Here is a 27,275-nt window from a genome sequence, read left to right as displayed (position 1 = left end):
AAACTCAAAATAAAGCATTTTCTGCGGCGTCTTTCTTCGCGAAGTGGAACAGTGGTTTTGATTTGATTGTGGAAAAGTGCATATTTTGCTGAGAAATATCCATTTTACAGTTTAAGTGTTTCAATCGGGGACTAGCAAAATGTCCAATCTTGACGATCAGTACAACACCTTCATGGAGGAGTTGGAACAGAAGCCGGATGTTCGTCAGCTGGGTTTCCTTCATGAAGACATTGATGATGATGATCCGATGCGAGATGTGAGAGCGATGGCGGAAGCCGAAAGGCGGAATAATCGACGGATGCGGAATCCGGCTGCTTTGGCCCCTCGTGCCATGGACCAATCGGAAGGGCATGAACGGATGGAAATGGATGCGGATGGGCCCATAACGGAGCTGAACCCGAACGACATGAACCGCAAGGTTTTGGTGATGAAAAGCGGCGAAATGGAGATTGCCTTGGAACCGGAAAAGGCACTGGTTTATACGTGTTTTAATACAACTTACGATAGGGCTTCTCTAAATCGGGCCGATGTTTGGCATCAGATTATGGTGCACCATGACGGGAAGTATCGGAAGGAGGAAATCTTGGACGCGCTTTTTACGGTCATCAGCACCGACGATTTCTACCCGGTAGCCTATCGAGAGCACACAAATATCGATTACTTTTTGGTACGGCTTTGCAGCAAGGCACTGGTAAAGCTATTCGATAAGAATTTGAAACTTCCGATGCCGGGCTCTTCGGATCCGTTGAAACTGACCGTTAAGCTGAACATTGCCAAGTACATACAGGGGCAAATCTATCCGAACGGGAAGATCTTTTCGGCGGTAGCTGAACGCTGCGACAATGCCGGTTTGTACGGATTCTCAAACATGTTGAACTTGGACTGCTTCCGCAACCACGGAGATTTCGAGGAACTCAGCGTTTTTCTTGGAAATCGAGCCCATTTGGAGCTGGTTTGCAGTTCCATAAACAGATTAGACGAAATACGGGCCAAGATCAACGCAATCAAACTGACCAACAACAGTATTGCTCACATATCGCCGCTGGTGGCCATCAAAGATCTGCCTATTCAAACGCTGGATTTGCGTTTTAATCGGATCAAGCACCCGGCTTCGCTGAGACCGCTGAAGGGCTGCAATATCAATGAGCTGTACATCGAAGGCAACGGGATTGTGGATGTGCCTGGGTACATGGACGTCCTAAAGGAGTATTTCCCGAAGATCATCAAAATTGTGAGTAGAATTTTTTAATTGATTTTCCTTTGAATATTTTACAGCATCATCCCTCCAAAACGTAGACTTTTTCAGATTATTTTTCCATTGAATCTTCCACCGCATTCTCCATTTTTTTTATTTATACTACACAATCCACACGTCGTTGTTATGTTAAAACAAACGTTCACGGTTTTTTTTTTCCATCGCACTTTTCACATAGCACTTATTTAAATGATAGGTAACACAGAATGAATGCATGAGCTAATTAATCTCATTAAACCCATGAAAGTTTCACGTATCAGCTACTTGAATTTTAATGTAGCTTTTACGAAGCTTTCTAATAGATTGAAGATGATTTTTTATTCACAATTATCGGGCTCGTTTCCCTCCCTGGGCTTGGAATTATATTTTCCAGGGAGCGATGAATTTTGATAATTGATCGCTGTTGTTAGTAGTTTTGATTAGATGTTGGGTGAATTTCAAAGCAATGGCAACCTCTTTATTACAAAATTTAGATTTTATCTTCTGACCTAAAGATTCTGGTTAAACTACTGTACTATGCAGTTGGGCTGCACTACGCTATCACTCATCAAAATTACTTTCACTTCGGGAAAATATAATTTCAAACTGGCGAGAAGATTACAGACTGAGGGTGGGTTAGGAGCACAATCAGACCCTTGAATGTGCAATGTGGGGTAGTAATTGGGAATGCCATTGACGGTTTGTAATCTTCTACGAGGTTTTCGAAAACCAACAGGGCGCGTGCACCGGGTTGCGGATAGGAGCAAAGGGAGATCAATAGCATCTACCTAAAATAATAGAGCAAAAAGCCGTTCCATGATTAGGTAATGTTTAGCGATCTTCTATGGTGTTCTAGTACTATAAAATTCTTCACTCACTGGGAATTCTGGCCTTGATAATATCAATAGTGATAAAAACATAAAATAATACCTAATACTTAATAAGTACAATGTAGCTTCAATGTAGTAATAAATGAAATAAATTCAATTTTCTATACTTGACAAGGTTTTGAAGACAATCAATGAGTGAAAGAACTACCTATTAGAAAAGCCACATCAGCTAAGGCTGTACATATACAAATGTTGGTCATAGGGTCATGGCGAGCATTCGGTATGTATGTCTATGACTGATTCTTATCTAATAGGGGCACTAGAAGACCACGCGGACAATTTCGAAACAAATTATTTTTACACATCGGTCTTACGATCCGAAAGGCTCAGCTATGCTGCAAAGTTTTTGTAAGCTATTCATTACTACTGTTTGATTGTTTATAATTCTGCCCTAGGCAGGTCCCACAGTACCAGACAACTTCGGCGACACTATCATCCACGTTCACGCAGCAAAAGTGGTACCATTCTTCACACCTTTCACAACGAACGCTGGCATCGAAATCCTCCCCTTCATCGCAGCACGGGTATTTGTAGGCCTGGTGGTAGATAGATTTTGAGAAAATGTTCGCACCCTTCGGATGCGGGTAAAAATGATCTCACAGTATGTCGGCTCGCAACAAACTCAAAATCTAGTTTTTTCCCTTCGGCTACAATTGCTCCTCTTACTCTACCTCCGGGTGTGCAGGGTAATCCTACTGTACAATAACCAACATTAGCACATACGACACACATTAAACAAACGTAATCTTACGGTAAACAACGGTGACGAATAACTAACGTCACTAGTTGACTACAGCTCGACGATATTCTATGTTCCACAATCACAATCGAACGAACAAATCACAAAATAATCTTCACTGGCAAACACTAATTGCTGATGGAGAAAACACCATCTTCCACCGCAGTTGCCTTTTTAATTAATCGATCAGCTGCGATCAATGTGATGGATTTTACTAAGGTGGCGCAGATCATTGATGCGTGCCACTAGTTCTCTCTTTCATTCTTCCGCTGTTCTTATGCAGCGCAAATAGTGACGTCATTATTTGCGCTGCATAAGAACAGCGGAAGAATGAAAGAGAGAACTAGTGGCACGCATCAATGATCTGCGCCACCTTAGTAAAATCCATCACATTGAGCTGCGATGGCTGTTTTTTCCTCTCTTTTGCACTCTCCGTTACTCTACATTATGCTGCGATGCTGCACAACAACAACAAAACAGAACACGTTCACGGTTGTGCTCTTTCGCAACAGTGGGCCGCGGCGCTGTAATTGTGAACAGTGGGCCGCAACACCACCCTTATTTAGCCTCAGGCTTGAGACTGAAGAAGGGCGGCCGATTATCTCAAAGAAACACAAGGTCACCTGCACCATTGCTCCGGGTAGCACAGGAAGGCCCTAATAATGTAGAGGATGCCCTAATACTCGACAGGCTCCGTTTGCTGTTAGGTTTTATTTATTTATTCATTCTTAGGCACGGTAAGCTTAAAGCCGTATGGATTATGGGTCACCTGTGAGGTGGACTTTTACCACCGGAACAGGCAGTCCGTAGTGTTGATTCTTTGCCAATTGAAACAACCGCTACCGACACTAGGCTGATCGGGAAAAGGAAGTTAACATTGATGATTAACTCCTGACGTGTCCTAACAGCCCGGAATCCCACCTGACTACGTGGATTTTTTTTTCGGGCATTCTGTTATTCTTAACATGTTGTGGTTTTGATTACAGTGCCCTTGAACCCTCTAATACCCAACCCCGACTTTAGACGGAGTTTACTTTGAAATTTTGTGTAATTTTTTTTAGCTTGGAAATAAACAAAGAAAGCTCGGGAATGTCTTCAAAGAAAATTGTACATTACTGAGCAATCTCCAGGGGTGTCCAGGTAACACGTGTCGTAATGTCACGAGGGCATCCCAAAAACTTTTAGAAATGTCCTTAGAGATCTTTTGGAATAATTTGACGGGTTCTTAAAAATAACTCTTATCTCTTGGTATCTATTTAATTGCTTATTAATTTCTTGTTATACGTTTCGCCTTTTTTCATTCATGTGTGTTTTTTTTATTCAAGTCTAAAGTTCTTATTTCAAAACACTCCCAAGTAACCATTAGCCTGCTAATTCGCCTATTTGATCATATAAAGCTATTATAAGGGGGCATGTTAGCTCTGTAATAGCACTACATTAGCATGGAGGGTGAATTTAAGTATTTTTTGGTTACTTGGGCTTAGTCGTTACCAGCCTTGCAGATGGGTTGCTTCCCCCCTATTTCTTCCCATCTTTCCCTTTCTCTTCAAAAACCTGAAAGGCTTTTATAAATCGATTATTTTTAATATATTTCAGGACCGCACATTCCTGGGGGCAAAACCAAGGAAGCAACAGAAAGTGGTGGCAGCTGCAAATCGTATCGGCGGAGACGACGAGGTAGAAGTGACCTCAACTGCCGGCGAGGTGTTTGCCAGCATAAACGGCGTTGTTCGCAATGCAAGCGATTTCAAAAAGTACAAATTCAACACGAAGTGGCACCAGGTAGTCGTTTCACACGATGGCCGCTACGACAAAGCGGAGATTTTGGAGAACCTGTTTACCGTGCTGGATGGCTTCGATTTCTATCCGTGCTACTATCGAACCTATTCCAAGCAGGACGAGTTCTTCGTGATCAATTGCTATGAAGCGCTGGCCTTTTTGGTGCAGTCCAAGCTGGCACTTAAAATGAAAAGTAGCAGCGAGTACATTTCTATTGTGCTGAAAATGGACATGGCAGAGTTCAAGGACGGACAGGTCGTGGTGGAGGAGAAATTGAACTTTGCGCTTCAATGTCAATTTAACGATCGTTGTCTGGATTTGTGTAACTTCCAGCAGGTTCTGGACCGGATCAAATTCGTGGATTTCAGCGTGAAGAGCACCCGTACTCTGTCGACAATCCTCACCTTGGCCGGTAGGAAATACGGAGTTGCCTGTTTGATTCTTCGCCTGCGACATAATGGAATCCGCAATTTGGGAGCGTTGTCATCGTTGATTTCCTACCCGAAACTGATTGCACTGGATTTGCGGTTCAATGATGTAAGTATACACACTTGTTACAAAAATGTATTAGAATATAATTGATTTAGAATTCTTCGTCGCCAACGCTTCCATCGTTGCACACATTCGTAATAAAGCAATCGAAGAAGAGTTCCCCCTTGCTGCAGCGGCATCGTTTGCAACCCTGGGCGAATTCGTCGTTGGCGTTGCACATTTTCGATCCAGGCATCACGGGACGACCGGTTTCCGGATCGCACGTATACACACAGTGCTGGCGGTTGCCGTGAAAGTTGCACTTGCAGAAGTAGCATGCCTGCAAATTTGAAATATTCAATTCAGGCGATTTAGGATTGAAAATTCGATTTCCTTACGTGATTCACCACTTCATGCGGAGTGCATGGAAGCGTGGTTTCGTTGAATAACTTGTGTAAATCTGTGGGCATCGGTGAGGGACTATCGGCTGGAATAGACGAATTTTAATCAGATCACTATACAATTATTAATATAACTAAATCAACCCAAGATCCTCGTCACAAATGTTACTACCAATGGAATAAAAACTACGAAGTGATTCATGATCAAAAACTGTTTCAGAACTGCAAAATCGTTTCGTAGAAAACTGTCTGAGTTTTAGCTTCGTATTTATCCGATTGATGTTGATCGATTGGCGTGTTTGTCCATCTGGTTTTGGAACTGTTTTGTTTATTCTACTACGTGAAACACATTGAATGAATCGGAACGATTGTGGCGCAATGTTGTTTTAGCTCGCCGCGTCATTTGCGACGAAATTTGTGACTAATGAAAATACGTTTTGTTTGACTGCTATTACGTGACCACCTCTGCAATAAATTAGCTTTTACGAATAGTAAATAGAGAGCCGGATCCTATTCCTGGCACTTTTGATTCACTTCGGCAGTGGGGTTTTTTGAAAGCTACTGAGCTCATATTTTTACGCGTCGTATTGAAGTGCTTCTTGTTGCAAAGTTTCGGACAATTCGGTCGACCCCCCAAAAAAAACCCCATGCCAAAGTGAATCTTGGAGGTGCCCAAGTAGCTCTGCACCGGTAGTAGTATCATCTGTAAAACAAACTTTGGTTTGTTCGAGATCGAAGCATGTTCTGCTGTAGTTAGGTATATCATATGCATCGCAATAATCATAATTTTCTTATAAATCTCGTTATTATATAAGATATTTTGCTCTTTTAGCGAAAATTGTAGGGTCGATAGGGGCAGTATGGCCCACCTAAGCAAAAGTTCTTGAAAAGCAGTGAAACACAATAAAATTTAATCGTTCCGTAAGCTGAATTAGTAGTTCGAAGTATCTCCTTTCATACAAAAGTTGTATTTTGTAAAAAAGGTTACTTAGAATTATGTTGAGAACACTTTTGAAAAACGTTATTTTGTGTGTGATTTTACACGGGGAAAGTCATTTGGCATAAAGTCATTTGGCATAACGGTCGTTTGGCATAATAGTCATTTGGCATAATGGACGTTTGCAATAATCATTGAAAACTGACTTGAAAAAAAAAGGTTTTTTTGTGCATATTACTGCAGCATGGTGATTTTTGCGCACCATTGAAAATCTGACATTGCTACTATGTTTTTGGCGGGTCTACCCCGTTTGACATAATACCATTTGGCATAATGCCGTTTGGCATACAGTCGTTTGGCATAATAGTCGTTTCGCATAATGATCGTTTGGCATAATTAGAAAAAGGAAGATACTGCAGTGTTACAGTAATATGCCGTGCCATAAGATGCGTCATAAAATTCCATGTTCCTTTTTTTCAAATGACATGGAATGACTTAGGCGTTGGATATATTTTTGTTAAAAATGCGCCATAATATCCCGGACTTAATGATCTCCGAAGTCATGTATGATGCAATTCCAAAAGAGCTTTATTCGATATTGGTTTCCTTGAAAAAATGATAATTAGAAGTATGTCCTATCACTAACTGACAACGGAATGTACGATGGTAAGTAGTTTATATACACCCCTTTGCTTAATGGAAGGAATTTGATCAAATTCAATGTTTTTCACAATATACCAAACGGCTATTATGCCAAATGGTGATTATGCCAAATGGCGATTATGCCAAACGACCGTTATGTCAAATGGCATTATGCCAAACGACTGTATGCCAAGTGACATTATGCCAAACGTGGTAGACCCGTTTTTGGCATTATACCATTGGTATTGGTAACTACTTGCATTTTTATTGACAATTTTGCCTTCTTTCCTACGTTGGCATTATAACTGCTAATATGTTCATCGACGATTTCCCTTCTTTTGATCACAAGCGTTTCTTTCAAGTAGCACGATTTATTTTTGTAATTAATTTTTTTATGCCAAATGGCCATTATGCGAAATGACCTTTATGCCAAATGACTTTATGCCAAACGGGTAGCCCAATTTTACGCTATACACTGAGAACAGCGTTGCAGTTGAAAATACTACATTAGAGGGTTAAATTAAATACACAACGCCACTTGATTTGTGCAGACTGAATGGATCATTGAAGGTAGCTTTTGCCAGTGCTCACCGCATCAAATCAAAGGCGCCACTGTATTTAACATTGTGACAGCATTGCTGTTCTGTCAAACACACAAGGCTACGGTGGCGCTATCTATGCTTTCCATAGCGGCCGTTTTAGTTATTTTAATGATCCATTTGCATTTACTTTGAATATTTTGTGCATTCAATTTTACCATGGTACCATTTCGACAGTAAAAATTGTCACCACTGTGCTCGAGTCATTTCGCATTCAGGTTTGAAAAAACGTTGGGAAGAAAAAGATTACAGTTTTGAAGAGCCGTGATATTTTTTTGTTTGAACGGTCATGGTTTGCTTTGGATTTTGATGGTCGTATAGAAACATGTAAATGTAGAAGTGGTAAATGTTTGCTACAGTACTTTTCCCATCCCTGCCCCTAGAATTGAAAGTTTTTACAATCAAAATTTATGGAAACGAAAGTTTTGTCAGACATTTATGCAGTAAATCAGATACATTCATTATTGCTCAACATTAAATTGAATTGAGTAAATGTTTTCAAAGAATTTGTCAGTGATATATTTAGGCATTCTAAATAAACACTATCAAAGAACCTGTAAACTAGAAAAAAAACTTGCCAAAGTTCATAGATTCGAACAGTTGTATTTAACAGGCCATCTAAGAAATCTGCTAAGTGGCAGTCCATTAAGCACGTAGTTTTTTTATTATTTTGAGACTCCTCCAATGTTCTTTTGTCCACACAAAAAATATAAGGTTTGTATGGACCGTGGTCTTTTGCTAGAACCCCGTCTCCCCCCACGTGGTTTATGGGGATCATCAAGATGCTCCTAAGAACCAAGAAGAAGCAATCCACCGCCAATCAGGTCAAAAGCCTACCAAGTATCCCTAAAGGTGTTTGGCCCGAATACCTGGTGAAGTTTTTGGGAAGACTTTTTACGAAAAATCCAGCCAGCAACTCGTCAGACTTTCCCAGACCTCCATTCCTCTTAAAAAATACTTAGAAAGATAACTGGAAGAAATTCTTCGATGACTTCTTAGAGAATTCCTGGAAGAATCTGTAAATTACTTTACATAAATAAAAATGATAAAATGTATCTTAACTTAAGGGCTGTCCGTTTTGCTGGGCCGTGGCCGCTCAGCCAAGGATTTAGGAGAAATTGGTGTGCTCGTTCCATGCCTTTATTTCAAATCTGTTAAATTTGTATGACTACACATTTTCATCGTTAAACGGTGGGAATGTTACGTAAATATGATTATTCAACAAACTTTGAATGGTTCGACACTATGAGTGTCGGCATGAAATTTTGTTCTTTATTTTAAATGCTTTATATTGTGTTAAAATTATTATTGTTTTATGGCTATATCGGTCATGCGACTCAAAGGTAAAGGGAGTCTATAGAAGTAAATGATTTTTTTTTGTTTTTTTTTTGTTTTTTACAAGGGGGAAATCTGCAAACAGATCCCCTGAGAAGATAACTCAGGGAATGCGGGGATGACGCACCAACGACGACCCGCTAAAACCAGCCTATGCACTGTGCATGAGCAATTCATTTAGAATTGCTCAAGTGGTGAACAGTGCATCGACATGACCCTTGGACTCAGACCCTCATCTCCCCGGAACCACCTTACGGTATTTCTTCGGGAAGGGACCAGTGCATATAGCACAACACGTGTAGCAGAAGTAGCCTAGGCAAACTGCTTCTCCTAGCCGACTTAAACAATGTTACAAGGGACCAGCCTCGGCAGGGCTAATCCTCTGCAGCCAACTCTTGGTCGGCGCGCCATAGACGCTGCAATTCTAACATAATGTGAGTGACAGCCGTGGTTACTGCATTCCAGCACTCGGCATCCGCACACATTCTCTCTATAATATTGTCGGGGGACGTGTCCCCTCCGCATGTAGTGAGCATGCGACCTCTCACAACAATGAAACGGGGGCAATCGAACACGACATGCTCCGCTGTTTCCTCTACACCAGCACAATTGGGGCACGCAGGAGATTCTGAGTGCCCGAACCTATGCAGGTACTGTCTATAGCAACCATGTCCTGACAGAAACTGCGTCAGGTGGAAGTTCACTTCCCCATGGCTTCTACCATACCAATCTGACACATTTGGTATTAGTCGATGGGTCCATCTACCCTTAGTGGAGTTATCCCATTCCTGCTGCCAGCTTCTGAGCGTTTCCTCTTTACACGTGTCGCGGACTCCTCTGGTACCCCTTTGGTTGAAGCATTGAACATCTTCCTTGATGATGAGCCCGATGGGCGTCATCCCGGCTATGATGCACACGGCCTCTTTAGATACCGTCCGGTATGCACTTGCTACTCTTAAGCACATTATCCTGTACGTGCTTTCCAACCGCTTTAGGTTTCTGTTCGTTCTAAGCGCTTTTGACCAGATTGGTCCTCCATACCTTAGTATGGATAGCGCCACGCTTGCCAGCAGCTTGCGTTTGCTGGCAATTACAGCAGAGCTGTTAGACATCATCCTCGAAAGCGCCGCTATAGCCGTAGATGCCCTTTTACAGGCATATTCAACGTGGCTAGCGAAGCTCAGCTTGTCATCGATCATTACCCCAAGATGCCTAAGGGATCGCTTGGACTCTATGGTGCAATCACCTACCGAGATAAGCGCCCGTTGCTCGGACCTGCGGTTGTTGACCACCACCACCTCAGTCTTGTGACGGGCCAGTCCTAGTTTCCTAGACTTCATCCACTCCTCAACCAGGGAAATAGAGTGCGCTGCTGTCAACTCTACTTCCTCCATCGATTCACCATAGACCACTAGGGTGATATCGTCGGCGAAGCCAACAATCTTAACACCCGTCGGAAGGGGCAGCCTCAGTACGTCATCGTACATCGCATTCCATAACAGCGGGCCCAGGATTGAACCTTGAGGTACTCCCGCGGTAATTCGAACGCTTTTCTGCCCCTCCTCTGTGTCATACAGTAGAATCCTACCATCAAAATAGCTTTCTAGAAGCTTACACAACTGCACCGGTACCTTGAGGCGGTGAAGCGCGTGTGCTATTGCTTCCCAGCTTGCGCTGTTGAACGCATTCTTCACATCCAGAGTGACAACCGCGCAGTAACGGATGCCGCTCCTTTTATGCTCGATTGCCACCTCAGCTGTTTGAACGACCGACTGGATGGCGTCCAGAGTAGATTTACCTTTTCTGAATCCAAACTGGTTGTTGGACAGGCCGTCCGCACTCTCCGTATACGGTACTAGTCTGTTGAGAATCAACCTCTCCAATAACTTGCCCGTCGTATCTAGTAGACAGATAGATCTATACGCCGACGGGTCACCTGGTGGTTTCCCCGCCTTTGGTAGTAGCACCAATTTCTGTCGTTTCCATACATCCGGGAAGATTCCTTGATCAATGCAGCGTTGCATCGTGGTTCTGAACATGTCCGGATCCGTGTTCACTGCCGCTTTTAAGGCAACATTCGGGATACCATCGGGTCCCGGTGCCTTGTTTGACGCGAATGATTTCACGACTTCTGCCAGCTCTTCGTTCGTCACTCTCGCCACTTCTTCTCCTTCATCTGCCGCATACGGCGCTGGGGGCCATGGGCTTATGGGATGGTGCGGGAAGAGTACATCGATTATCGATCGCAGCAACTCGGGCGATTTCTCTTGGGGCGCTATGGCTCCTTTGGTCTTAGCCATTACCACTCTGTAGGCGTCACCCCATGGACTAGAATTGGCACTCTCACATAGACTTTCAAAGCATGCCCGTTTTCGACTCTTGATTTCCTTTTTGAGAGCCAACTTTGCCTCTCTGAATGCTGCACCGCGTTCCTCTCTTTGTGCTTCTGTGCGTGCGCGTTGCATTCTTCGTCTAGCCCGAAGGCAGATTGCTCGAAGATTTGCAATTGATTCGCACCACCAATACACTGGCGGCCTGTTCTCTCTAGGAGGGGCTTTTCTCGGCATGGAAGCATCACACGCTCGTGATATCATAGCAACTAGCTCTTCACCGTTTAGGTCCAGAGTGTTTCGTTCGCGCCTCAGGGCTTCAGTGAATACTTCGCCGTCGAAGCGCGCTGTTTTCCATCCTCGGGCTTGGGTCGAGTTACATCGCGCTGCCTTCTGCCCGCCTGGTATTATACTATAGCGAATCGATTGATGATCGCTATGAGTATAACCGTCATCAACGCGCCAGTTCATGGTACCTAAAAGGTTAGGACTACAAAACGTCACGTCGATGATCGATTCTGCACCATTTCTGCGGAAGGTAGGGGAAGTGGTGGTAAAATGAACAGGGGTGGTAAAATGAACACCGTGCCTTTTACCGAGAAAAAACAAATTTCGATTAATTTTTATCACGCACGGACGATTTAGAGCATAAATCCGAGTGTTCGAGTTGATACGTAGGTCAATTGAAGTGAAAATATCAACGAAAACTAAGAATTTAGAAAACCACGTTTGAAAATTAGAACTGACGTAACTTTTAGCTCGGAAGACTTGAGGTTTTTCAGTGAGGTGAATATCGTTATGATATGATGTCAAATCTGATACCTTTAGAATTCTTTTTGAATGGGTTACAATCATTAATGGATGTATTTTCGGTGGGGCAATGAAAATTTTCAGAAATATTTGTTTTGCTCACGTTTTTTGCATGATGTTCATTTTACCACCAATCGCTGTTCATTTTACCCACATGGTGCAGGTAAAATGAACATTTGCATCGCTTTTTGATAGTGATGAAAATATGTGAAAATTTAGCTATTTTAGTCTGAATCCATGTCGCTGCTATAGATTACATTCCTATTTTTGATGTTGTGCGATAGAACTATACAAATTCCTCGTTTTTCTATCAGAAACAAGATGATTTCCTTAAGGTGTTCATTTTACCACCCCTTCCCCTACTCACTGTACCCACATTTGCCAGCTCTACATTTAATGCGGCCAGGGATTCCAACAATAGCTGGCCTCTTTGATTGGTGCAGCGGCTACCCCACTCCACTGCCCATGCATTAAAGTCGCCAGCTATCACTACTGGCTGCCGATTAGCTAGTTCGGCCATCATCCTGTCAACCATGTGGGAAAATTCCTCAATCGACCACCTTGGGGGCGCGTAACAACTGCAATAGAACACGCCGTTGATTTTTGCTATCCTGTAGAAGTAAATGATGGAAACGAATAGGTGCATAGGCGTCGCAAGGGAGCGACAAGATTGAAATTTAATTAGGTGGTGAAAACTGAGCAAGCCATTTTAAAGTCAGTAAGCATCGAAGCGTCCTGTTATTGTGTTACATAATTTGTATATTGTGTTACATAATTTCTTTTACTCTTAAAAAAATTACGCATTACGGTTGTTCGCGAGTAGCATTGCCCCCACAATTACATCTCTGGATACATTACAATTAATATGCCAATGCCACATATCCATTGTAAGGTGCCATATATTCAATCTCCAATTCGTGTTGGGGGATTGCTGGCCAATATACAGTCCACTTGAAGCATCCGCAATCCCAAGGACTCTCCCCCAACATTTGATCCTTCCAACCGGATCGGAACTACCAGAAGACTACCCGCCATTTGGATGGGCACAATGGATTGACCATAAAGAATGGATAAGATATGCCATTGTGCTAGGACAATCGATACGATGCTTGCAGGACATCGGTGGAAACAATGGTTTCTCACGGATTGGATTGGATACACGGTGTGTGTTCAATCAACCCAATGACGCGAACAAAAGAATTGTCCTCGTCCTATGCGCATCACAAGGACGTGATCAAGGTGAAATCCTCTGTTCGGTACAGAACTCTCGTCGCAACTTTTGCGCATGCAATTTGGACCATAGCATATAGCAAGCGGAACTGGGAACAAGATGTTCTCAAAGGATGTTTAACGCAAATCAAATTTCGATCATAGAAAAGAATTCTGTAACACCATATTTAGCTACCTGTGATATTACGATGGAAGGAATTCATTCAGAAACTGGAACAGTTTCTGGGTGGGTGAGGATGTTTGCGAAATGAAATTTCACCGTAATCTCAACAGGTGAAGGATCGGTGAAAAATCACGGAACAATCTGTAAATTTTTTGAACAAAATTATAAAGAAAAACAAGGAAATGGTTCGACCGGGATTCGAACTCTCGACTAGCCAATCCGGAAGCAGGCTCGCTACCTCTAAACCAGCTTTCACTGCTTGTTAGTGGTGTGCAAAAACTGAAACAAAACAAAGCTTATGCCTGCCAGAGCGGCTATCACACGATTTCACAGAAGTTCGGTGAAAATAATGCTGTTACTGTTGTTTGTTTCACGGATTTTTTCCCGGTAAAATAAAAGATTTCAAGGATTTTATCCTGTAAATTAGATGATTTCACGGTTTTTTCGGTAAAATCTGTATTTTCGTTGTTTTTGAACTGTAAGCTTGCGAAACGTGCAATAGCAACTTCGAATGGAATTAAGGATCATTCCATGGAGTGGAGTGGAAAGTGTTTTTTGTTGAAAGAAGCGGTTAAATATAATGAAAAGTTGAATTTCATTAGCTCGTATCTTTTTTAAGAGTGCTTTGCAAAGACCCAAGCTGTCCGATTCATTTTCGCGCGAACGGAGCGTTTTTCTTCTGTTAGCACTTCATTCGCGCGCCATCGAAGTGGTTTTGTATCCCTGCTTTAGCGTGTTTACGCTGAGATTGTGACTGTTCAGTCGAGGATGGATTACCAACTGGTGAGCTCGTTCATGCTTAACACATTTGTACTATGACATGTATTTTTCCTGTACTTGTTGCACAAAATTTGGATTGTTTGACACTTAAAGTGTTGACATACGCGCCTATTCATGTTTTAAATAATTTCGAGATTCAAACCTTTGAATAGTTCGATGTATAAGATGTCGACGCATTTATTGATAACTTTTTAAACCGAGGTTACAAGAGTCGCATCACTTATCAAGGTGAATCCTGATCATGTAGCTTTTAAGCCCTCCCACTAACAAAACTTCTTCCCACGACAACCATGAAGATGCAGAGGTATACTCGGTCTTTAGTAACAATGGATGTCACACTAACATTCCTTCCCTTCCCCGATGACCGTAAGGACGTGGCCGGCGCCGTTATTGACATTAATTTTTTCAGAGTCCTTGAAAATGTACATTGAAGATGGTATGCTACTCCAAAGCTACATCTGTTGGTTCCCTGTACAATTTCGATTACGTATTCTGGTCAACCACGGAGTAGCAATCACGAATTGTACGGTCATCAATGCTCATGCTCATGCTCATTAGTTCGTATCTTTTTTAAGACGAGGTTCATTTGTTCATGCATTCATTCAGAGCTACCTACGATCCACGTAAATGTTACGTGAAAAGAGGGATGTAAAAAAACCACGTATGTTTTCACGTAACAATGACGTTTGGATTATTTTGAGTGTATATTGCCCATAAACGCATGGATTTCCTATTCACATGGGACAATTATGCGTTTATGGGCAGTATAATGTTCAATACCCAAATTTGCCAGTTTAGAAAAAATGGCTTGTTTGGGACCGGTTTCACGGAGGTCCCATAAATAACCGAAAAAATACCCAAAGAAAAAAGCTGGTTCCATTGTCTAATTAAGTTATCACATGACGTCCTATAAACTATGACAACAAGTCAGATTTATATCAATTAGTTGGGTAGAACTTGATTGAAAAGAAAGTTGAACTCTAATTTTACCCGACTTGATCCTTCGAACCGAGTGTGATTTCCAAAAACTCCAACGATAGTCGTAGAACCAGGTATTACATTTCATCTCATCTTTAGATCCTCTGAGCATGATATGGATCGAATCGTAAGATATCATCTTAGAGCTCTGTGATCGATTTTTCGTCAATATCTTATGCTCAGATGAGTCATCTTGAGCTCAGCAATCCACGCGTTTGATCTACTTGACGGAAACACAACACACTTGACGGCGTTCCGCTTAGTTGCAGGGCTGTTACAACAGGCGCAAATTTCGCGATTCTAGCGGATTTCGCGATTTTCGCGGATTTGTAGCGGATTTGACCAGCCAAGCGCAAAAATCGCGAGTGGATAAAATTCTGTCGCGAAAATCGCGGATTTCCCAGAAAATGCGGCAAAAATTGCAGTTATATTCATAGAGGCGTGATTTCACAATACGAAAATTTCTATTTAAAACTCAGAAAATCCACGTCTTCTCCTTGAGAGCAGTAAAGTTCAGTTTGTATAGTCACTGATATCAAAAATATTGTTCGGGGAATTATAAAAAGCAGTAACATTTTATTTGTAAATCATTTTTATTTTATTTTGAGTCATTTTTCTCGAGGATCGCTAGTCAATCATGAGATAGTTCCTCCCTAAATTCCTAATGACACTAGATTTTCTATTGATGTTTACGGCGATCTATATGTTCTTGACTTTAAGATAAACTGGAAATAGATTATTGTACCGTTCAAATCCTGTAAGTTTGGAGTACATTTCTCTTCCGTTAAAATCTTAAAAAATGGCGCTCATTAAGACCACTCGGCACATTTGGCTTGGTTTTTCAAATACCGTAAAATGGGGTGTTAAGGGATGAACAAAATTTCAACTCAATTTTCGAGCAACTTCTGGTATGCCAATAATTGAACAGTACACAGCCCTACAATTCCTCCGGCGTGTATATCAAAATCCAATAACAATGAAAGCGATCTTATGACAGGTTTCTGAGATAATCATGAAAATGTGTGATGGAAATGCAAAATGGGGTGTTAAGGAATTTGAGCTTTGTAAATGAAAGTATATTTGGTCAACAGCAAAACATTATATATTTGGTCAAACAGTGCGCATCGTACCTTCGTGCTGTGCGTACACGAATTCTCTCTGCTCTTGGAAGTTTTCTTAAAAACTACCTAAAGCAATAAAACAGTACTTTTCAGTGCTACAAAAACAGTACTTTTCAGTGCTACAATTAAAAACGGTACTTTTCAGTGCTACTTAAACAGTACTTTTGAGTACTAATTTCTACTATTGATCCCTTTACGATCCTTGTTTGGACCCGTGCCTTCGATTTTTCGTTGGACCCGTTGGCGAAAGCTAGCGGTGGTAATCCTTCTTGGACACCGTCTTGGGAAAAAAAACTTTCGAAGGTCACGTCTTCTTTCGTTTATTAATTAAACATGGTATCAACAACAAACAAAAGGAAGGGTGAATCTCTGAATTCACTACTTCCTTCCAAAAAAGTGGGTTTTAAAACTGTCACTACACGTGGCAAGAAAGGAAGAAAGGACGTTTCTCCGAAATGCGAACTTTCTTCCAAGGGTGAAATGAATAATTGTATCGAAATGAGCAATCAGTTCGATGCTCTAGACAAATTTTCCGAACACCAAATCGAAGCAGCCTCTAGCCCAGGCTCTTTGATTCAAGTGAGGAAGCAAAGAGTGCCGCCTATCGTGGTCAGTTGTTCCGAATTTGGGGGATTTAGGCAGGAGATCTTGAACTCCATTAGGGGAATCAAGGTTTCCTTCCAAATCGCAAAGAAAGGAGACTGTCGCGTTTTGCCGGAAACTCTTAAAGATCGTGAGCTTCTTCTCAAACATCTTGAAGAGAAGAAGCACAAATTTTTTACTTATGACGACAAAACTGAACGTTTGTTCAATGTTGTCTTGAAAGGTCTCTCAAGTGACTATAAATCACCTGAAGAGATCAGAAATGGAATAAATGATTTACTTGGATTTTCCCCAGTCCAAGTAATCATTATGAAAAAGAGAACCCAATCTGGCATTGTTCGGAAAGGGCTTTCTCAAGAATTTTATTTAGTTCACTTTAACAAAAAAAGAACTAAATAATATAAAAGCTCTAGAAAAAGCAAAACTTTTGTTTGATGTCCGTGTGACATGGGAACATTTCCAGAAACCTGGAGGAAATTACCAGAACCCCACTCAGTGCCGTCGGTGCCAAAAGTGGGGTCATGGTACAAAAAAATGTCGCATGGATGCTAAATGCATGATTTGCGGAGGTTCTTCTCACGCCAAAGACGCCTGTCCAGTGAAGGAAGATACCACCAAATTCATATGTTGTAATTGCGGGGCTAACCATAAGTCCAATTTTTGGAATTGTCCTTCACGCAAAAAGGTCATTGAGGCTCGTGCCAGGCAGATGAAATATAATATCCGTTACGATAACGGTCGTTTCCGGAATTTGCCTGGTAGAGTATCGAACAATGTTCATTTTTCAGTTAACGATCGCTTGATCATGAATCATACCCATCAGGAAGATCATAATCATGCTCATTCACAAACTAATTTTAATCCGTCGGGTAGCCGTTCGAATCTTTCTATTTCGAATGTATCTACCCACGGTAAATCCTTTGCCGATATCGTAGCAGGAAATTCGAACTCCTCCCCTGTTCGATCCATGGGTACCCATTCCACTTGTTTCAAATCAAATGGAAAAAACCCTACCGCCACAGGTAACTCCGCTTCTTCGTCTACCGGAAATTCCAATGGGAAATCACATGACATGTCTGCCTCTGATTTTAATTTTCTAACTGAACAATTGAATCTAATGATTGATGCAATGTTCAAAGCCACCACTATGACTGAAGCAGTCCAAGTAGGTGTAAAATTTACAAATCAAATTGTTATTAGATTACGTTTTTCTAATGGATCCAAATAATAATTTAAATATTTTAAATTGGAATGCTCGTTCTCTGAATGGTAAAGAGGACGAGCTGTTTAATTTTCTTACGGTTAATAACGTGCATATAGCAGTTATTACCGAAACGTATTTAAAACCTGGATCTAAACTCAAAAGAGATCCTAACTTTTTTGTTTATCGTAATGATCGACTTGATGGGGCATGTGGGGGAGTTGCAATCATCATTCATAGGCGTATAAAACATCAACTGTTTTCATCATTTGAAACTAAAGTTTTTGAAACTTTAGGTGTTTCTGTTGAAACACAGTTTGGTAAATATACTTTCATTGCTGCCTATTTGCCTTTTCAATGCTCTGGGCAGCAAGTTAATTTGCTCCAAACTGACTTGCGAAAATTGACTCGCAATAAGTCAAAATTTTTTGTCATTGGTGACTTTAATGCCAAACATCGGTCATGGAATAATTCTCAAAGTAATTCCAACGGCAGAATTTTATTTGATGAGTGCTCTTCAGGATATTTCTCAATTCAATGCCCTGATAGCCCCACATGTTTTTCCTCTTGTAGAAACCCATCCACGATTGATTTGGTCTTAACCGACTCTAGTCATCTTTGTAGCCAACTGATTACTCATAAACTGACACTTATATTGAGCTGTTCGGTAATCCAATCCGCATGGTTATTAAATTAATTAACTCATTACGCGTGGTAAAGATGGACAAATTATGGGTGAAATTATGAAAAAAATCCACGTGCTCGGCTGGGATTTGAACCCAGGACTCTTGTATGCTAGACGAGCGCTTTACCAACTAAGCTACCGAGCCACTTGGTGACCCAATAACTGAGTTGGTTACAAGTTTAGAATTCAGATCCCTACAGACCACGCAGACCCCTTTCATAGCATACAAGAGTCCTGGGTTCAAATCCCAGCCGAGCACGTGGATTTTTTTTTCATAATTTCACCCATAATTTGTCCATCTTTACCACGCGTAATGAGTTAATTAATTTGATTACTCATGCTGATTTTGATTCTGATCATGTCCCTGTTACATTTCAAATATCCCAAGAAGCGATTCTCAATCCTATCAGCTCCACTTTCAATTATTTACGAGCCGACTGGAATATATATAAAACGTATGTTGACTCCAATCTTGATGTTAACATTTCTTTAGAAACTAAACTTGATATTGACAATGCTCTTGAAACTTTAACAAATTCCATTGTTGAAGCCCGGAGCATTGCAATTCCAAAATGTGAAGTAAAATTTGAATCCGTGATTATAGACGATGATCTTAAACTCTTGATCCGTCTTAAAAACGTGAGGAGAAGGCAATTTCAACGCACTCGCGATCCTGCTATGAAAATTATATGACAGGATTTGCAGAAAGAAATCAAGAAACGTTTTGCTCAATTAAGAAACAAAAATTTTGAAAATAAAATTTCTCAATTGGACCCTGGCTCTAAGCCCTTTTGGAAATTATCGAAAATCTTGAAAAAACCTCAGACGCCAATACCGGCATTGAAAGAGGAAAACAAATTATTACTAACTAATTGCGAAAAAGCTCAAAAACTTGCTATGCAGTTTGAAAGCGCGCACAATTTTAATTTAGGACTTACTAGTCCAATTGAAAATGAAGTTACTCAGGAGTTCGAAAATATTCTCAATCAAGAGAACGTTTTCGAAAATGCCTGGGAGACTGATTTGGAAGAAGTGAGAACTATTATTAAAAAATTCAAAAACATGAAGGCTCCTGGCGATGATGGAATTTTCTACATCCTCATCAAGAAACTTCCAGAAAGTAGCTTATCATTTTTAGTTGATATATTTAACAAATGTTTTCAATTAGCATATTTTCCTGACAAATGGAAAAATGCTAAGGTTGTTCCAATTTTAAAACCAGACAAAAATCCTGCAGAAGCTTCTAGCTATCGTCCAATCAGTTTGCTTTCCTCCATCAGTAAACTTTTTGAAAAGGTTATTTTGAACAGAATGATGGCCCACATCAACGAAAATTCAATTTTTGCCAATGAACAGTTCGGATTCCGCCATGGACATTCGACCACTCATCAACTTTTACGTGTAACAAATTTGATCCGTTCCAACAAATCTGAAGGCTATTCTACTGGTCTTGCTCTTCTAGACATAGAAAAAGCATTCGACAGTGTTTGGCATGAAGGTTTGATTGTAAAATTAAAAAACTTTAATTTTCCAACATACATTGTTAGAATAATTCAAAGTTATCTGTCAAATCGTACACTTCAGGTTAATTATCAGAACTCCAGATCTGAAAGACTTCCTGTAAGAGCTGGTGTTCCTCAAGGCAGCATTTTGGGACCAATATTATACAATATTTTCACATCTGACTTACCTGAGCTACCTCAGGGATGTCAAAAATCTTTGTTTGCGGATGACACAGGCCTCTCCGCCAAAGGACGAAGCCTGCGTGTCATCTGTAGTCGATTGCAAAAAAGTTTGGATATTTTTTCTTCATACTTGCAAAAATGGAAGATTTCTCCTAATACTTCCAAAACTCAACTAATAATATTCCCACATAAACCAAAAGCTCTTTATTTGAAACCTTCAAGTAGACATGTTGTCACGATGAGAGGGGTTCCAATAAATTGGTCAGATGAAGTTAAGTATCTAGGGCTCTTGCTAGATAAGAATTTAACTTTCAAAAATCACATTGAGGGCATTCAAGCCAAATGTAATAAATATGTAAAATGTCTCTATCCCCTTATTAATAGAAAATCAAAACTTTGTCTTAAGAACAAGCTTTTGATATTCAAACAAATTTTCAGGCCAGCCATGTTGTATGCTGTACCAATATGGACTAGCTGTAATACCAGGAAGAAAGCTCTGCAGAGAATTCAAAATAAAATTTTGAAAATGATTCTGAGGCTTCCTCCCTGGTATAGTACAAATGAGTTACATAGAATATCCAATGTTGAAACATTGGAACAAATGTCAAATACAATCATTAATAATTTCAGGCAAAAATCGTTACAATCTTCTATTGCCACGATTAATGCGTTATATGTTTAGGTTAAGTTAGGTTAAGTATATTAAAAACATTTTTTTTTTCTCTTATAAGCAGGTGAAATCAACTCACCTGTAAAAAAAACTGAACTGCTACGGCAAATGAAATGTAATATGTTGTTAACAAAATGTTAATTAAATCTTAAATTTGTTTTACCAAATTAGGATGATAGTGTTGTCAAATAACACAGAACACCTAGATATAAGAAATGAATGTAATGTTTGGAATGATACTAATAAAGAAATTAAAAAAAAAAAAAATAAAAAAAAAATATATATATATATTTGGTCAATAATTTAGGGTCGTAGATCTTCTTCTTTCTGGCGTTACGTCCCAACTGGGACAAAGCCTGCTTCTCAGATTAGTGTTCTTATGAGCACTTCCACAGTTATTAACTGAGAGCTTTCTCTGCCGATTGAACATTTTTGCATGCGTATATCGTGTGGCAGGTACGAAGATACTCTATGCCCTGGGAATCGAGAAAATTTCCTTTACGAAAAGATCCTCGACCAGCGGGATTCGAACCCACGACCCTCAGCATGGTCATGCTGAATAGCTGCGCGTTTACCGCTACGGCTATCTGGGCCCCTGATACTTTTCTTACTGGTCGTAGATACTTTTCTTCAATTTCATAGGTATTGTTCAATTTGAACCTGATATCACTTCAATATTATGCAAGTCGGAACTTCTACAAACGCAAACCGTTTTATTTGAACTGCCAAATCTTTCATACATATTATTTCTATTTGGAAGCTCTTAGTACATCGTATATTTGTTTTGGAATGATTTTTATACTTGCATGCAATAGGACAGGGATTGAATCCTGAGAAAATTGAGAGAATCTTTCATGTATCGCTCTCTGTAACTATCATAATATGCAGCACTTTACGAGAGACTGTTTATCGTATACTGTTACAGCTTTGATCAGATCGGGGGGATAGCAGTGCATGATAAAATCCCTCTAAACAAGCTCCAAACCTGGGCGACACTATTGCTATCGGAAATTCGAGAGTTGTTTATCATGCCAAATGAGAGCGAATTCTACAATGCCCGCAATAGAATCATATATTTGCAGTTTCCGAATCCTAGTAGCTGTGCAGAGCAACTTTGTGGATAACCTATGTAAGGATAATTTCAACATGTTTTAATGTTAAATAGAGGAAGTGGTCAATTTGCCTGTAAAAAAAGCACCACAATAAACGATGTATTTGCATGCAGTGACATGTTCGGAAAAATCCTAACGAAAAGTATTCCAGTATGGAGAGGAAATCTATGCCACACTATAGCACGATGCGCTTAATGTCCAACAACACTAAGCACATGGCCATGAAGCATGAGAAGTTCTTCAAAAAAAGCTTAGAAAGACATAATATAATTATTGTTTATTGTCTCGTGCTTGAATGGATCTATAGCTCCACAACCATTTCAGCAGCAGCCATTGAAACTTTTCGTGAGGAATGTTTCTCGGCTGTACCATTGGAGCATGCTTGTCCGTTGTCTTGTTAAGTTACAGTCTGTGCAGCTAAATGGTTGAAGAAGGTGTCCGTGTCATTTTTTTTACTCTCAGCAAATAAGTGAAGTAAAAATCGTGTTAAAAATTGGTTTAGATTACTAAAAAAAACTATATTTGTATAAAGAGAGCTATATCGCGAGTCTTAACCGCATTTTAGGTATAAATTTATGACCATAAACATTTTATTAAAAATCTCTTACTTTCAAAATCTTGTACGGATATATATTGATCTACTGCAAGTTGTAAGCGTTTTTCTCCCATTTTTTATGGGTAATCTTAGAATAACGCATTACGAAAATAATACATGGAAAAAACCGATTTCATTGCTGCAGTGTTGCCAACTTCGATGATTGTCATTGTGCTTTGGAAGGTCTTCTGGAAATAAAGCATTTGTTTTTCTATTGCACTTTCAATGTTACGTGGGGACCAGATTAGCAACTCTATGAAGGCGTAGTTTATTTTCCATTTCAATACTTTATTAGTACTTCCATCAGGACGTACTTTAAACTTAAAAATTCTACTCATATCAGTTCCAGTGGAATTTGAAATATTTTTCTCTTGAAAAATCAGTGAAAAATGAGTTTATTATATCTGAAAAATTGTTGCTCCAAAAATAACCAAATATTGTTATGGAGGCTTCCGATTGATGATGCTTTCGAAGAACAAGCCTTTTCTGAAAATAAAAATATAGATTGTCGAATTTTCCAGTCAATTTCTAAAAATCATTGTTGTTGATAACTTCCAACAATCGACTGTTCTAAACGTTTTGCCTTATAAGGGTAAAATTTTATTATTTTTGTGCTGTTTTATTATCATAATATAGTACAATATATGTCGATCAATGTACAGAAAACCGATTCCGATTTCATTGATAAATTAAAAAGATATAATATGTACAAGGTGTCCACTTTATAAAATCCATCCATAATTCCTAGAGCCACAAATCCTCAAAGTAGAAGAATGTGGAAATAATGTCAAAAAAAGCCCCGTTTGACGGTAGCATTAAAAACTAGTATTTGATCATGAACGTTTACGCATTTTTTTATAAAGAGTAGTAAAGATGTCAATAGAACAGACATTTGTTTGGCGCGGATTGGTGTTCCTAGGCGCGGATCGAATTTCTGAAGTCGCGATTTTCGCGAATACGATTTTAAGATTTTTGTAACAGCCCTGTAGTTGCATTTGTTAGTGAAAAACTAACCGAACAAATGCCCTACTAAAACGGAAATCATCGATCACAAATAATTCAGGTGAACGATATAAATAAAGCCTGATTTTAATTTTCATTAACTTTTTTAGGGTTTGCAACATTGTTCTTTTACCGCTACTGGGAAGCCGGAAAAAATAATAAAATGATAATTATTTGGAGTGATACAGTTGTTGGGATCAATAAAAATTATTTCAGTTGATAATCCGAAGGATTGCATGTTTCTTAGTTTCAATTCATCTACATAATTGTACTTTCATGATATATCATCTTATCATGTATCTACAGCTAGCTTCAAGTCGGAATCTGATTGACTCACGTACATTGAATACTTGTAGCATAACTATGGAAATACACACAATTAATTTGAACATGGTTCTAAGCGGCAACAATTACAATGCGTTCACTTTAACTCTCATTGAAACGAAAATCATGTTTAATTGTCAGTAAGTTCATCTAATTCCATAATCTACGAATCTCGTTAAGATGGTTCACCGCCTTTCAAGACCGTCACAGAAGGACATTTGTGTATACGATTACCTATAGGAGGGGAGATAAGTAAACTGTTAATAAATCAGATGGTCTGGATTTCCCTGATAACTGGGTAGCTAAAAATTCAACTCACTAAGTAGACAAGAGGACAATATATTCACTAAACGAATTCAAAAGGAGCTTCTCGGTCACTTTGAGGCATAACATTATGAGTTTTGTTCTTGGAGATACTGTTATTTTGTAATAATAATAATACAAGCCCGTTATTGTGGTACAAGGAAAGTGCTCGTGTTCGTGTTATTCATAAATTTCAATTTTCATTGCTTAGAACCAATATTCCAGAACTGTTTATCGCCATTCTTGATTGCCAAATAGGACGGTATATTCGTAGATCACAGTTGTTCTGAAAACAAAAAGATTCCGAAAAATTGCTCGCAAATTCCCAGTTGTTATCTCTGTAAAGGAAGGTAATAGAAATAAGCATAAATAAGAAATTAATAAGGCAAATTGATCCAAACCACCAAACAGCTGTCAAGATTATCTTCTGATGCTTAAGATTGAGATATGATATCATTTCAGAGCGCTCTTGGATTAGAGATAATATCTTTCCATTATCCTAAGATGGTCTCGTTCATCAGATGAGATTGCAATGCCTGCGTAGAACTAGGCATTCGTCAAGAATTGCCGTAATGGCGCCAAAACTAACTTTTTCGAATTTGCTGGGCGGATACGGGTTAAACCAAAACTGAAAGAAAATCACCGACTACAGCGCTACCTACGGTGAAAAATTTAATTTGAATTATTCTCCCATTTTTTTGGTTGAATTCTTCATACAAACATAAAGCTAGGAATCCGCTCAAATTTTCACAGTGGCATCTGGGGTACCAAATGAACAAATTTGGATGGTGTTACTTAAGATTTTTGCAGTTTGATAATTGTGGGCATCCTAATAAGCATTCAGCAGATTAATTATCGCATAATTTATGATTTTGACAAAAAATGTGGTGATTGTTTCTGAGCAAATAAATGAATAATCATCACTACTGGGAGATAGATAATGGTTTTAAAACAGTTAACTACCATAGCCATTTTCAAAAAACGTTTAAATCCTTTCCAACATAGGAAACAACGAGTAACCGATGGCTTCTAGAAAGTTATCCTAAATTATGCAAAACTTTTACTATATTCTATCCATAAGCTCCTTCTATTGATATTTTAGAGCAAAAGCTCCATCTTATCCATCACTCATGCGCATTTTCCGTTTGCTCTGCCTTTCTTCTCTCCCGCCATACACAGATTCGCACCTTCGACGACCTACAGGGTGTCATCAAGAACAAAATCAAGGAAGTGTTCCTAGACAACAACCCGGTGTGCAATGCGGCCGAAACCGGTGTGGAGTACATTCGCAAGGTGAGAACTTTCTTCCCGGCGATGGAAAAGCTCGACGGCATCCCGCTGCTCGACAACGGCAATGTGAACTTTTCGCAAAACTTTATCTGCACACCGGAAGCGTACAAGTTCACCGAATCGTTTGTCAAGCACTATTTCTCCATCTACGATTCGTTCCAACGGTCCAGCTTGAAGGATCTGTACCACCCGAAGGCACAGTTCTCCATGACCAGCAATTTCAGTCAGTCGAAAACAATGGACTCGCATCAGGTGCGTCTGAATGCCTATCAAGGTAAAAGCCGGAATCTACTCCGATTGGCCAACATTGACCGGGCCATCAGCAGCCTGGTGGTGGGAAGCGAACGCATTGCCAACGTTTTGGTCTCTTTCCCCAAGACGGAACACGATTTCTATTCGTTCCGCGTAGACACACCCATCTTCCGGCCGGAATGTGTGGTCATCACAGTTCATGGTGCCTTCAAGGAGATGGCCAATTCCTTGCTGAGTGATGACTTTGTGCTGGGATTCACTCGAACGTTTTACATTCAACCCTGTGCCAAGGGTCTTGGCATTTTCGAGAAGGCTATCGAGTTCAAAATCTACAACGACCTGTTCCACATGTACAACCTGACCACATACGGGCGGGAAAACGTATTCAAGCATCATGACGAACCAGAAGTGGCTGTAAGTATCGCAAATTGCCAATGGAAAAATAGCTTTCGTGTCGTTAATCTGTTTGTTTGTTTCTTTTGCGATTCTGTAGGATCCGTTTGTGCCGCACAGCGAAGAACGCGAAAATACAATTATCGTATTCCAGGAGCTCACTCGTCTCAATCGTAAGTGGTGTATGCGTTGTTTGGAGGAATCTTCCTGGAATCTGAAGGTGGCGCTCAACATCTTCCTCAAGCTGTACGAGGAAGATCGCATTCCCGAGAATGGCTTTGACACGACGCTCGGTCAGAAGCGTTAAGTTAATGTAAATTTTAAATTATGCATTCGCTTGTGCGATTGTGGACTAAATGTTTGTATTGGATGTAGTTGTGATACCTCTACAGAACATTCTTCAATCATCCTACGCATTGTAGGGTTCATCTTCAATTCTCCTTTGCTTTGTCATAGTCTTTTTGAGGTACTTCTTAAAATTGTGTATTGTACCTACTATAACAACCCTTTTAATCCATTTCATGGTAAAATTATGGATTTGTCGAGGTGTCTATAAAATAATAAATTTAAAGTACATCTTACATACATTTATTTAAATCTAGTATTTTTTATATTGTAGTAAAATATCACTCCGTCCAAGCTGTTAGTGCATACTTTGTCTCAGCGGGGACCTAATTCCATAAAGAAGAAAAAGGAAAAGAAGAACAAGAAGAATAATAAG

General features: G+C 39.9%; 2 protein-coding genes across 2 annotated transcripts; one reads left to right on the top strand and one right to left on the bottom strand.

Moving 5' to 3' along the window:
* LOC5567391 (nuclear RNA export factor 2) lies at nucleotides 1-27,151 on the top strand. The gene is made up of 4 exons (XM_001651743.2): nucleotides 1-1,231; nucleotides 4,460-5,179; nucleotides 25,799-26,575; nucleotides 26,655-27,151. The coding sequence occupies exons 1-4, from the start codon at nucleotides 140-142 to the stop codon at nucleotides 26,859-26,861; spliced, it is 2,796 nt and encodes a 931-aa protein (XP_001651793.1). The 5' UTR covers nucleotides 1-139; the 3' UTR covers nucleotides 26,862-27,151.
* Nucleotides 5,193-5,906, bottom strand: LOC110677742. Its single transcript, XM_021849008.1, has 3 exons — nucleotides 5,659-5,906; nucleotides 5,512-5,600; nucleotides 5,193-5,453 (listed from the first exon to the last, which is right to left on the bottom strand). The coding sequence occupies exons 1-3, from the start codon at nucleotides 5,714-5,716 to the stop codon at nucleotides 5,226-5,228; spliced, it is 375 nt and encodes a 124-aa protein (XP_021704700.1). The 5' UTR covers nucleotides 5,717-5,906; the 3' UTR covers nucleotides 5,193-5,225.
* Nucleotides 27,152-27,275: the final 124 nt, after the last annotated feature.

Source organism: Aedes aegypti, chromosome 3 (genome assembly GCF_002204515.2).
Source record: "Aedes aegypti strain LVP_AGWG chromosome 3, AaegL5.0 Primary Assembly, whole genome shotgun sequence".
NCBI lineage: Eukaryota > Metazoa > Arthropoda > Insecta > Diptera > Culicidae > Aedes > Aedes aegypti.
Note: the sequence above shows the minus strand (reverse complement) of the source record. Positions and strands in the feature narration are given on the sequence as shown.